This window comes from Dufourea novaeangliae, unplaced genomic scaffold (genome assembly GCF_001272555.1).
Source record: "Dufourea novaeangliae isolate 0120121106 unplaced genomic scaffold, ASM127255v1 scaffold79, whole genome shotgun sequence".
Lineage (NCBI taxonomy): Eukaryota > Metazoa > Arthropoda > Insecta > Hymenoptera > Halictidae > Dufourea > Dufourea novaeangliae.
Window position 1 is genome coordinate 279,360 of NW_015373951.1, and position 11,353 is coordinate 290,712.

Sequence of the window (11,353 nt, forward strand, 5' to 3'; positions counted from 1 at the left end):
CCGTCTTTGGTGTGTCTACGATAATTGGATATTACAGTGGTAAAGTGATAGATATCGTTGTGAAAGGAAGTTATTGCCAAGCTTGCACATATTGGGAAAAGAAAAAGAACACTGATGATTATAAGTCATAATCATGAAAGTGAATGTCCTATAAATCATCACGGCACCGCAGGAAAAATGGAGGTTGACTCTATAGTTGAAATGTTTTCAAGATCTGATGAAAAGTTTGGAGTGACATGCACAAATTATATTGGAGACGGGGACTCGAAGACATTCAAAGCGATTTTAGACGTACAACCTTATGGCGATGATTGCAAAATAATAAAAAGTGAATGCGTTGGTCACGTCGAGAAAAGGATGGGAAGTCGCCTGCGAACTGTCAGACAATCTGCCAAACGTGAAGGCAAAGGAAAACTAACAGAGGCCCTTATTAGAAAACTGACAAATTATGATGGTTTAGCCATAAGAAGGAATTCCGAATCTGGCGAAGAAATGCAGAAAGTTATAATGGCCACTTTTTTTCATATGATTTCCACCAACAAAAAGCCCCTCCATCAAAACTGTCCCGTAGGATTTGACTCGCGGTGTAAATGGCGCATCGCAGAGGCTGCAGGTGATATAAAAAACCACAGACACCCACCTGCACTTCATCCGAAACGTTCTAAAAAAATTTCTCCAATTTATAAAGATTTGTCGCGTCTGGATTTGTTAGAAAGATGCTTAGAGAGCCATACGCAGAACGCAAATGAGAGTTTTAATTCCACCGTGTGGCGACTGGTACATAAGCATCTATATGGCGGCTTCAAAATTGTTGAAATGGCTTCCTTCTTAGCTGTTGGACAATTTAACGAGGGATAGAGTTTTGTTCTACAATTGATGCAAGAGTTGGACTTAGTGATTGGGCAACAATGTAAGATGTTCGCCAATGTCTACGACGAGCAGCGGCTGAAGAGACAAGAGCGTCGCAGCTTCAGCACTACCAGAGAGGCACGAATTGCAAGGAAGAAAAAGAATGCGACCTTACTTGAAGAGTTTGAGGAAGAGGAGGGTCTAATGTATGGGCCTGGTATAGCGGATTAGCATGAAACAGCTGTAAGTATCCGAAGACTATTATTTATCTTCACGAAAACTTTAAACGTGTTTTTTTCGAAACGACATTTTTCAAATTGGCGTGCAATGTAACTCAAAAAGTATTCAACCGATCGAGTTGGCCTTTTGCATAGATAGTCGTGAACATTGTATTTATAGAATGAACATATTGTTTCAATGATATTGTTTAAATAAATAACGTTTTTATAAACATTTAAGGCAAAATTTAGCCGAAAAAAGTTAATTTTTTCTTCAAGAGGCTGCAATTTATACAATTTTGTTTCTATGAACTTATATTTAGGTTCATTCTATGCGTACACTCTTAAGCTAAAGAAATCTTGTTGAATATTTGATTTCAGATGCATACAGCAGACTGTACGTTGCACGCCGCGAAACAAGTGCGTCGCCGACAGAATGGGAAAAATCTCTCATGACTTTGTTAATTGTAATCCTTTTTTAATAAAAATTTTTTTATTATAAACTATAATGTGGTAATATAACAACCTATAAATTTGAGAAAGATCGATTACGTACTTTCTTCAAAAATAATTCCCGAATATTCCTCAATTTTCGGCAAGTTACACCAGGCTCCCCCTTAATGAAGTTTAATATCAAATTACGTTAAGACCCTTCAATCTTATTAAAAACATGTAAGATGTTGAAAATTGTTAATGGTCGTAATTCAATGGCCAGCATCTGTATATTCGTGTCATTACAATTCTGTTCACCCGTGGGGAGTGAGAACCGCGATTCGGTGGGGAGCGATATCGATAGGTCGCGTAACTTTTATGCAACAAATCGAAGATTCACAGTATCCCCGTCACGCGTAGACGATTGCGGCATAACCGAGAACGGCTCCCGAATATTTTCGTCGATCGTTCTGAACTCTGACTGGGGCGGGGCTCTGACTTGAATCGGGTCAGAACGAACGAAACTTCCAAGGAGAGTCCCGGCACGACAAATTCCCAACTTTATGAATCCGAGACTTGTTGACTCACACTATTTAAAGAATAAGTGGAACGTTGCATCGAGACCAGAATCTCCCGCCACCCGCCCCTTCCCGTGGATTCCACGCCTGTTTTCCAGCAGTTTTGCGGCGCGATTCCGCGACTCTATATAAATTCTTGGACTTTTACGCGGCTCCGCGTGCTCTGTATACTGTTTCACGGTTGTTCAGAGGCGAGCCGAAACGTTGAAATAAATTTTGGGCTGTGTTTATTGCATTCAGCAACGGAAATATCGGTCGATCGAATTACTGGAACTGTATCCATGCTCGGCTTCCTGCCTAAATTCAAGATAAGTTAAAACTGAGAGGCGTGTAGGAACGAGAGTGGCTCTATTTAACCATTTAAGGTAGCTTCCGCGTTTGGGATCGTATCTAGCTGGGGCCCCATATGGCGCTTTATACTTTATATTAATTTTACCAATTTAATTTGAATGATTAATATTTTAAACTTACTTCAAAATACTGCAATGGAAAAAAATTAACAAATAAGTGAAAAAAACAAAGATTTGTTTTCTTGTTGTAATAAATTTTTGTTTTTAATTTTTAAGAAAAAATTGGAAAGTTCGTCAAACAAACCAAAGGAAAACAAGCAAAGTTGACGCTCATAGCAGACATGCGTAAAAGATACTACCAAACGCATTGAAACGTAAGTTTGCATACTTTGATCTAAATTTTGAGTTTTATGTAATAGTTAACAAATCTTTTTCTCCGTACCATCATAATCCCCGTAAAAGAATTTATAACCACCTATTTTTTTATGAAAATGTCATTATTTGTAACTATAAAAAAAGTGATTAACTTCTCAATGTCGACTACAGTTCCATGAGGCTCGTGTTAAAAAGAAATTTTTATAACGTTCCTTTTTGAATAATTTTATCGTTGACCTTGCGATTTTTTGGTAGCAGTCGAAGTTACAGCTTTTAAAAATGTTCTGTTAAATTTTCAACTAAATTTATAATTATCAAACAATTGCGGAAGCCACCTTAACTCTCAGTGTTGCACCAGTGCAACGCTAATTTTAGAAGTGCGCCAAATTCCGTCGCCGGTTAATATCTAACTTTTGTCAGCAAGGATCCGTAGTTTGACTGATGTGAATTAGATCTCTACATTTTCGGCTGAGAAATTCAAGTATTCCCTCCAAAAATAAATAAAAAAAAGATAAAATTTTTAAACATGGGTGTCTTTAATATCGATGTTTTCGACTTCAAAATGATAAGATACAACATATATGTACAGGGTGTATCAAAAATGTTACAAGTCCCTAAAATAAGACACTCGTGAGGCGATTTGGAACAAGTTTTTTTTTAGAAAAAATGTTATCTCAAGCTTTGTTAACGAGATATTAAGGAAAAACCCCGACCAATCAGATCGCCAGTCTGCTGGCCGAATTCCTGCGGTAACGTTGGTTACGCGCTGCGATTGGTAGCCAACACGTAATTTTCGTTAATATATCGTTAACAAAGCCTCGAATAACATTTTTGCTAAGGAACATCTTGTTTCAAATCATCTCACGAGTCTCCCATTTCCGGGTCCTCCAACATTTTTGTTACACCCGATATATATTGTATACATATATAAATCACGATTTAAGTGTTTGAGCATTACAGGATTAAGGGGATACTGTCTAGGACTTTTTGAAAAATCGATTATTTATTGTTGAATTTTTCTAAAAGTATAGGTTTTCGAGAGTATGTCTGAAGAAGAATTTGCTCGAATTTCCTAAAATTAACAACGTACAAAGTTTAAACACTTTGACTCCCGCGTCACCAAATATGGGTGACACGTACACTCACGAGCAAACTCGGCTTCCACTAGGGGAAAAAGTGGCGTAGAAGAAAGATCTCCTACCACTTAGTAAATTTATTTCAAGCACTAAAATAAATGTTATAATGCACATTAATTTGTCATAAATTTCAGAAACTTCCCAAACCGAATTGTAGAAGGCCCTATCCCTACGTCACTTTTTTCCCTAGCGGAAGCCGAGTTTGCTCGCGAGTGTACATTGCAAAGAGGGCTGGATTACTTAAATACCGTTTTAAAGTTTTTCCGTAGAATTAATATCGCAGTATAACTTTAAACAAGACCTTCAGCTTCTATTAACTAAATGCATATGCATTTTTCACGATTAAACCTAAATAAAGCTTGTCTGGATACGTACAGTCTGTTTCACTGTGGCAGTCAACGAGAAAATAACATAATTTGCACCATACTTCTTTATTAATATTAGTAATAATTAATATTAGTATTATAACATCTAAACATGACATAAGTTGGACCATATTTCTTTATTAATATTAGTAACAATTAATATTAACATCAATAGTAATAAAGAAATATGATCGAAATCAGGTCATATTTGGTCTCATTTTAAACGGAAGAATCCCACCAACATGGTAAAAAAATGTACTGATATTGCAGAAACTGTTCACTTTAGACCTTATCTGATATAATAATTTTTTAGATAGTATTAAATGCTTTATCGAAATTCGGAAAGAAATGTTTGGCATCCCATTTAAAAAGCTGAAGGTGACCGTTATATCTTGATACAAATTTAACATAGTAAGAAACATAGTATTGCATTATATGCCCCCCTTGATATCATACAACATTCGTTAAAATTTTTTTTTCATACAGTCAATAATTTACGAGTACACCGGTGAGCAAACTCGGCTTCCACTAGGGGAAAAAGTAACGTAGGCAAAGGGCCTCCTACCGCTTGATAAATTTATTTCAAATACTGAAAGAAATGTTAAACCGAATATTAATTTGGCATAAATTTCAGTACCTCCGAGACCAAGTGGTAGGAGGCCCTTTTCCTGCACTGCTTTTTCCCCTAGTGGAAGCCGAGTTTGCTCGTTGGTGTACATAATTCGGGTGGTAATATTTGGTGAACCACCTTGTGTATCAAGTGACTGGTTTATAATGTATATTTTGGTATTTTCGTGCATACCTATGCATATATATTTATAGGTTACAAATTAAAAATGAGAAGAACGTCGTGTCTTATGTAATTTGAAACGAAGGAAAATGACGTTTAGCTGTCAATTTACTTTATTTCGCTAAATGTATTCAACTGATATTGAGTTACGCAGACCAAAGGTAAATTTCCTCGTTCTGAATTCAGTTGTTCGAAAACGGTTTCCGCCAACACCAGACTCACGTCAGTCAGTGAAATACAGGTACACTCATCGCCAGTCATGCTCAGAACTCCAAAGAATACCGAATTGGAACGCGAAAACAAGAACACGAAATTCTAATTCCGAGAATATGGTATCAGAATTCCATTCAGATGTATCCTTCACACGTTCGTCAGTTTAAAAACTGAACAATCGAACACATTAATGAAATTATTATGCCCCAATACGGGGAAAAATGATAAGTAGAAAAGTGTTTACTGTAATGCCTTATAGTGGAATTATAGAATTTGATTATTACTCATCAGTTCGACTTATGTAAAACGAAATTTTGTTTGTTCTTAACAAGATGTCGGTAATAAAATTTTGTAGTTCTTGAAAGTATGTATGTATATTAAGTATTTGTAAAAATGTAAAAATGTAATTTTTCGTATCAAATGTACTAATAAGCAATCCACCATTTTATTTGAATAATATCGTAATATAATTTGAATTCAAAACATATTCCAACCTTTTCTTTTGTTGGAAATCGGCCCTAAGGTGCGATCGTTGCGCCCTCATACCTGCCAAAGGGGCACAATGTTTGGTATGCGTATTCCTTTGTGGGTCGTAATGGTCGTATGGCACGCCGTGTCTGTGCGTGCAGTGTGTCTTCTTGTCTGGATCGTCGGGTAGTATACACGTGCCTCGCTGCGTTTTGTGTGCCTCAAATATATGTATACATATATCTATTACACTATCGTATTTAGTGCGCGTTTGGCTAATTCTATTCCTTTAATCTCAATCCACCTTCATTTAACCTCACACTTTTATATCACTGGAATAGTACAGTCTTTTGATTTCTTAAAAAACGACTGTCAAATTTGGCAAAATGCAGTAGATTATTTATTGGTGCACGTAACATACTACATTTTACCTACTTTGGTGACCATATTCGTCATTCGAATTTTTCTCATCTACTAACTGTAACTCAATAAAGACGCGTTAATCAAACACTACATTTACAATTTTGTTTCAGTTGATTTGCAGTACTAAATTCGGTTTTTTAGCGCTGTGGTTATGGCAGGGAATTCTATGGGTTTGTTTAATAAGTTCTTCGTCAATATTACTTCTTCCACCTAGATATCTAATTTTGTGTAGAATAAAGAAATCTTACTGTTTGGTCCCTGATGGATTAATGGCCACCGTGTCCCCCTCACTCAGAGAGCATTCATACATTTTGTCCTCTCGCAGAGACTACTGCATGTAGTTCAATTACAACTAAGTTCAACCACATGACTTGTAACTATTGTTTCTTTTAACATTATGCAAAATTGGTTAGTCGAAATTAGGCTGTGTGGAACAAGGCCATCTCAAATATACGTGTGTAATAAAAAAAGAACGTATAAATCGCTAATAATTTTACAAGAAAATGCATAAAATAAATATTGCTATGAATCTAATTTAGAAACGATTTCATTTTACACATGTTGTTTTAATAAATAAATAAATAAATAAAATCATCGAATTTGTCTAATCGTTACAGTGAAAATTTGGAAACAGTTAGAGGCACTTTCACAAAATTGCTATAAATAGTAGTAGCTATTACGTTTCTCCACATAAAAATGAGTATTCCTTCTTTATATTAAATATCTGCACACTTTTGACACTATGAGCAAAATGGAATAATTGATTAATCCCGAATACACATACGAGGTGCAACAATAATGTTTCGAGAATAATTCATGGAAGAAGTTTATTTTGAAAATTAAACAGATGTAAAGCGATCGCCTTCAAAGTCGTCTCCTTGAGACTACATATACGCACACACACACACACACACGACATTCCAGCGTCGATCCATTGATCGTAAAATTTTCGCTTCCATTGAATTTCAGAATCTGACTGTAAATGCATTCCTTCCATGACTGCGTTTACTCGAGGAAATAATAAAAAGTCACAAGGGGACAAATCAAGCGAATATGGGGGTGGTGTTCCGACGTTGTGATGGATTTTGACTTTAAAAACACTTCCGTTAGAATGACTGAATGTACGAGAACATTGTCACGAACAGACTTGGGCACTTCTCAAATGATATTATTGAAAATATTATATCAAATAACATGTTCTTTTATTTTCTAATCATTTGAAATAATTCTTAAAAATAATTGCGAAATTGTTCTTCAGAATTGTATTAGATGACTAGGTCTGAATTTGATTTATGTATTGACATTTTTCGGAAGAGTAACACACCTCTTCCATCTACCATATCAGTGGGACGATTATTTCCTTTCGCGACAATATTAGATGGATCCAAGCAAAAATCTCTCACGGATGAGCTTTTCGAAGAGCGGATTTTGCTTAAAGCAAATTGCGGTAAAGATTTCTTAAAATAAAATCTTATTGTTGCCTATTATTTCGAGTATTATTTCTTTTATCAAATTTGAAACACAAAAGTAATATAATAATTCCGTTGAGGAACAGGCGTGTCCCCCATTACTTTTAGCTCGATTTTCGGGGTTTACAAAGGGACGCGTACAGTTCATCCACGGGTCATACTCATACCAGAAGTCTAGTTAGTGAGATCAGGTATTAAAGTCCCTTTGAAGCATTTTTCCCCTTCCGTGACTACAACTTACAGTGTGGGACAAAATGATAGCACATGTAAAAGAATGCCTTGTATTTTAAAATAAACACAAATTAACTTGCCTCTTATTCACCCTATATATTGTATGTATCTGTATGTTTTTGTAGAATAGCATTGAAATGTTTCCTAGAAAAAAACAAACGTAAACACAAGATACTACGACCCGGACAAAATAATAGGACAGTTGTAATATTTTCGTTTTCTAGTCGTAATTGAGCCGCAGATTGGCACGAACAAGCACAGATTTAGTGTTTCGGTATTGTTTAGTACTCGAATAAATAGAAAATTTAAACAATGGGTCGTGGAAAGTGCTTAAACCAAAGTGAAATTGACCGTATTTTATAACTAAGACGAGAAAAATATTCAATTGCAAAAATTGCAAAATTAGTAATCAGAAGTCGTAAGGTAGTGTCTAATTTATTAAAAACTCCCACTCAGTATGGGAAAAAGAAGAGTAGAGGACGAGCGCGTATCATCACAAATCGTGAAAGACGGGCCATTTTACGGATTGCTTCGAATTTCAAAGGCACAGCTAGGCAAATTGCTGCAGAAGCAGGTGTTAAAACTAATATTAAAAATGTTAGACGTATTCTACAACAAAGTAAAAATATCAACAGGCGGAAATTGAAACGACGACCACCCTTAACGGACAAACATAAAGAGTATCGTTTACAGTTTGTTCGTGAACATATTCAGTGGAAGAAAAAGTGGAGGAATATTATCTTTTCGGACGAAAAGAACTTTAACTTAGATGGGCCCGATGATTGGAACTATTACTTTCACAACTTAAGAAAAGAACAATTGTTTTTAATTCATCGTCAAATGGGAGGAGGAAGTGTTATGGTGTGGACGGCTAGTGGATATTTTTGAAACACGGATATAAATTTTTATCAACTGCTGTATGGACAGCAAAAAATACATTTCATTTATTGATGATCAATTAAAGGCGAGAATTATACTTTCCAACAGGATAATGCTGCAATTCATACGGCGAAAAAGGTCAAAGAATATTTCTCGGGTCAAAATGTATCTGTTCTTGATTGGCCAACACGCTCACCTGACCTGAACATAATTGAAAATGTTTGGACAGAACTTGCAAAAAGGGTATATATAGGAGGCAGACAGTTTCAGACTGTTAACGAATTAAAATGTTGCATTTTGAAAGAGTGAAATACAATGCCACGAAAACTCATTAAAAAATTCTATATAAATCTCTTCCAAAGAGAATGACAGATGTAATTCAAAACGAAGGTGGATTGACACAATATTAAAAGCAATATATTTTTCTTTTTTAATGCATTTGTTATAATTATTACAAGATATGCTATCTTTTGTTCCTACTTATTTTGTTTTGTTTTTACTAGTACACTCAATATATATGTTGAGATCATATGTATAATTGATTTCAAATCTACACGGTACAAGGCGCACGCGAAGTTCATTCTTGTCTCAGGTGTGGCGCTGTCATATTGATATCGTTGTTGTGTGTCGATATAAGCATTGTGTATATATATAACTGTTATAACTTTAATATAAAAATGGATCTGTTCCGTAGCTCAGAATAAAGGTATTCATATCAAAGGATTTAACAATATATGTAATACATAATTTTGTTTCAAAAAAAGTAGTAAACATTATTACAAGCTCAATAAGTAATTGATTGTATTGTAAATAATTAGTTAATCTTCAATGAAAGTACAAAAATGAACGATAATACGACGTGTGCTATCATTTTGTCCCACACTGTACATTAACATTTGCAAAACCTTTACTTTCTTGAATATACTTTTATACACTTATATATTTATAATTCAGTGTTGTTCATTTCAACTCTATAATATCTAAATTCCCAGCTAGAAGCAAACCCACAAAGGCACACTTTTACCGCTCGAAGTGTACCGAATTCTTAAAGTTACGAGACCCATACTAACAATCCGAGTGGCTCCCTGTGATGAAATAGGCACAGGTTCGTCCACATAACAAACTCTAAACAGCCAAACTCGCCATTTCCTCGGCTTTCGCAGCCGCTTAGCCCTGGCTCGTAACAACAGTATTAAAAATAAAGTTCCGAAATAAATAATTTCAAATAATTATTTCTGATTTTCATTTCATGTCCAATGACTAAAACAATTGACAATGTTTACTATTCGCAAGCAGGTAGAGGTGTGTTCCGGTTGTACAAAGGGGGGGCGTAACTGTTTATGTACATTGTTGTCACTTTGACGGAAAGAAAATTAATCTCGAGACTTTATTGCCACACCTCGTACTCCCATTATCGTTCATCAGTTGCAATTATTAACCCATTACGACTCGACGCTGCATTAACGCAACATTTCACTCGCAATTTTCTTTTCAATGAATTTATATTATTGCATTCTGTTTTTTATTGTGCATTTATGAAAGGGGATTTCAAAGATTTGCTTAACATTTTCTTTCGTTATTTTTTCTTTGTCCACTTAGATCCTATGATATTTTGAAATTTGAAGTATTTATAGCACAATGATAAATTTTTTCTTAAATTATGGCAAATTTTTAGTGTATCTTTCTTATGTAATCGGCTCTAGTATTATAGTGCACATTTATATTTCGATAAAATAATATATAAGTTATTTTCTTTACGGTTTTCAATAAAAAATTGCTTAAAATTGCATAAATGCAACATTTTGTTACACAAAAAGTACCGATCCAAATATTTTTCTGATACCATTTATATTGTTTCTTATACACTATTATAAGTAATAAATAATTATATATGTAAAAATCGCCTTATTGCATGGGACTTAATGGTTAGAGAACATTTTCACTATTATAAATCAATTTTTGTTAATGGACTGTAATATAATAAAAGTGTAGGAACCGGCACATAGAGAAGCAACCATTGTGTCAGATATCGTCGTTCGGCCGCCGAGTCGTCGTTGCGACGCGGGCCGCCGACAGAGACATGAAAGACGGATGCCGCTTCCGTGGGATCGACATCTACCGCCGATGACGATTCACCGAATGCGGAGTCCTGTGTGAGTGTGCGTGTGCGTGTGTGAACTAATGCCACAGTATATAAGAAAGAAGACAGAAGCGGGAGCGACTCTTGTTTTATACCGACTCCCGTCAAAGTCAGATCACGTCAATAAACTGTTTATTAATGAACACATTTCATTTCTTCCGCTCGACCTTCCTACAAAAGGTAAAGGTAATTATTAATTTCATTGAGCTGTTCACTAATGCCGCTTAGATAACATATCCGCTTATACGGACAGACGTGTCCTCGATATTTTTATTTTCCATCACGACGCACAGTGGGGTATTTGACCCGAAAAACTGGCCAAAACCCCAAATTATATCTCAGTTCAAAATGAATGAAACTTTGTCCCTACGTTCCTAAGAATGAATAAAAGTAAACTGCTATCTCGGTTTTTCGATAACAGCAGTATTTAGCACAAATTCCAAGAAACCTATATTAAGAAAGTGATTTATTACAAGTGTAGTGTTAAGGAAGAGCAA

At 35.3% G+C, this 11,353-nt stretch overlaps 1 protein-coding gene across 1 annotated transcript; it reads left to right on the top strand.

Annotated features, from left to right (window-relative positions):
- The first annotated feature begins 507 nt into the window (after window positions 1–507).
- LOC107186186 lies at window positions 508–1,256 on the top strand. The gene is given in 1 exon segment (XM_015574008.1): window positions 508–1,256. A coding segment is annotated over 1 exon segment (573 nt). The 3' UTR covers window positions 1,081–1,256.
- The last annotated feature ends 10,097 nt before the right edge of the window (window positions 1,257–11,353 follow it).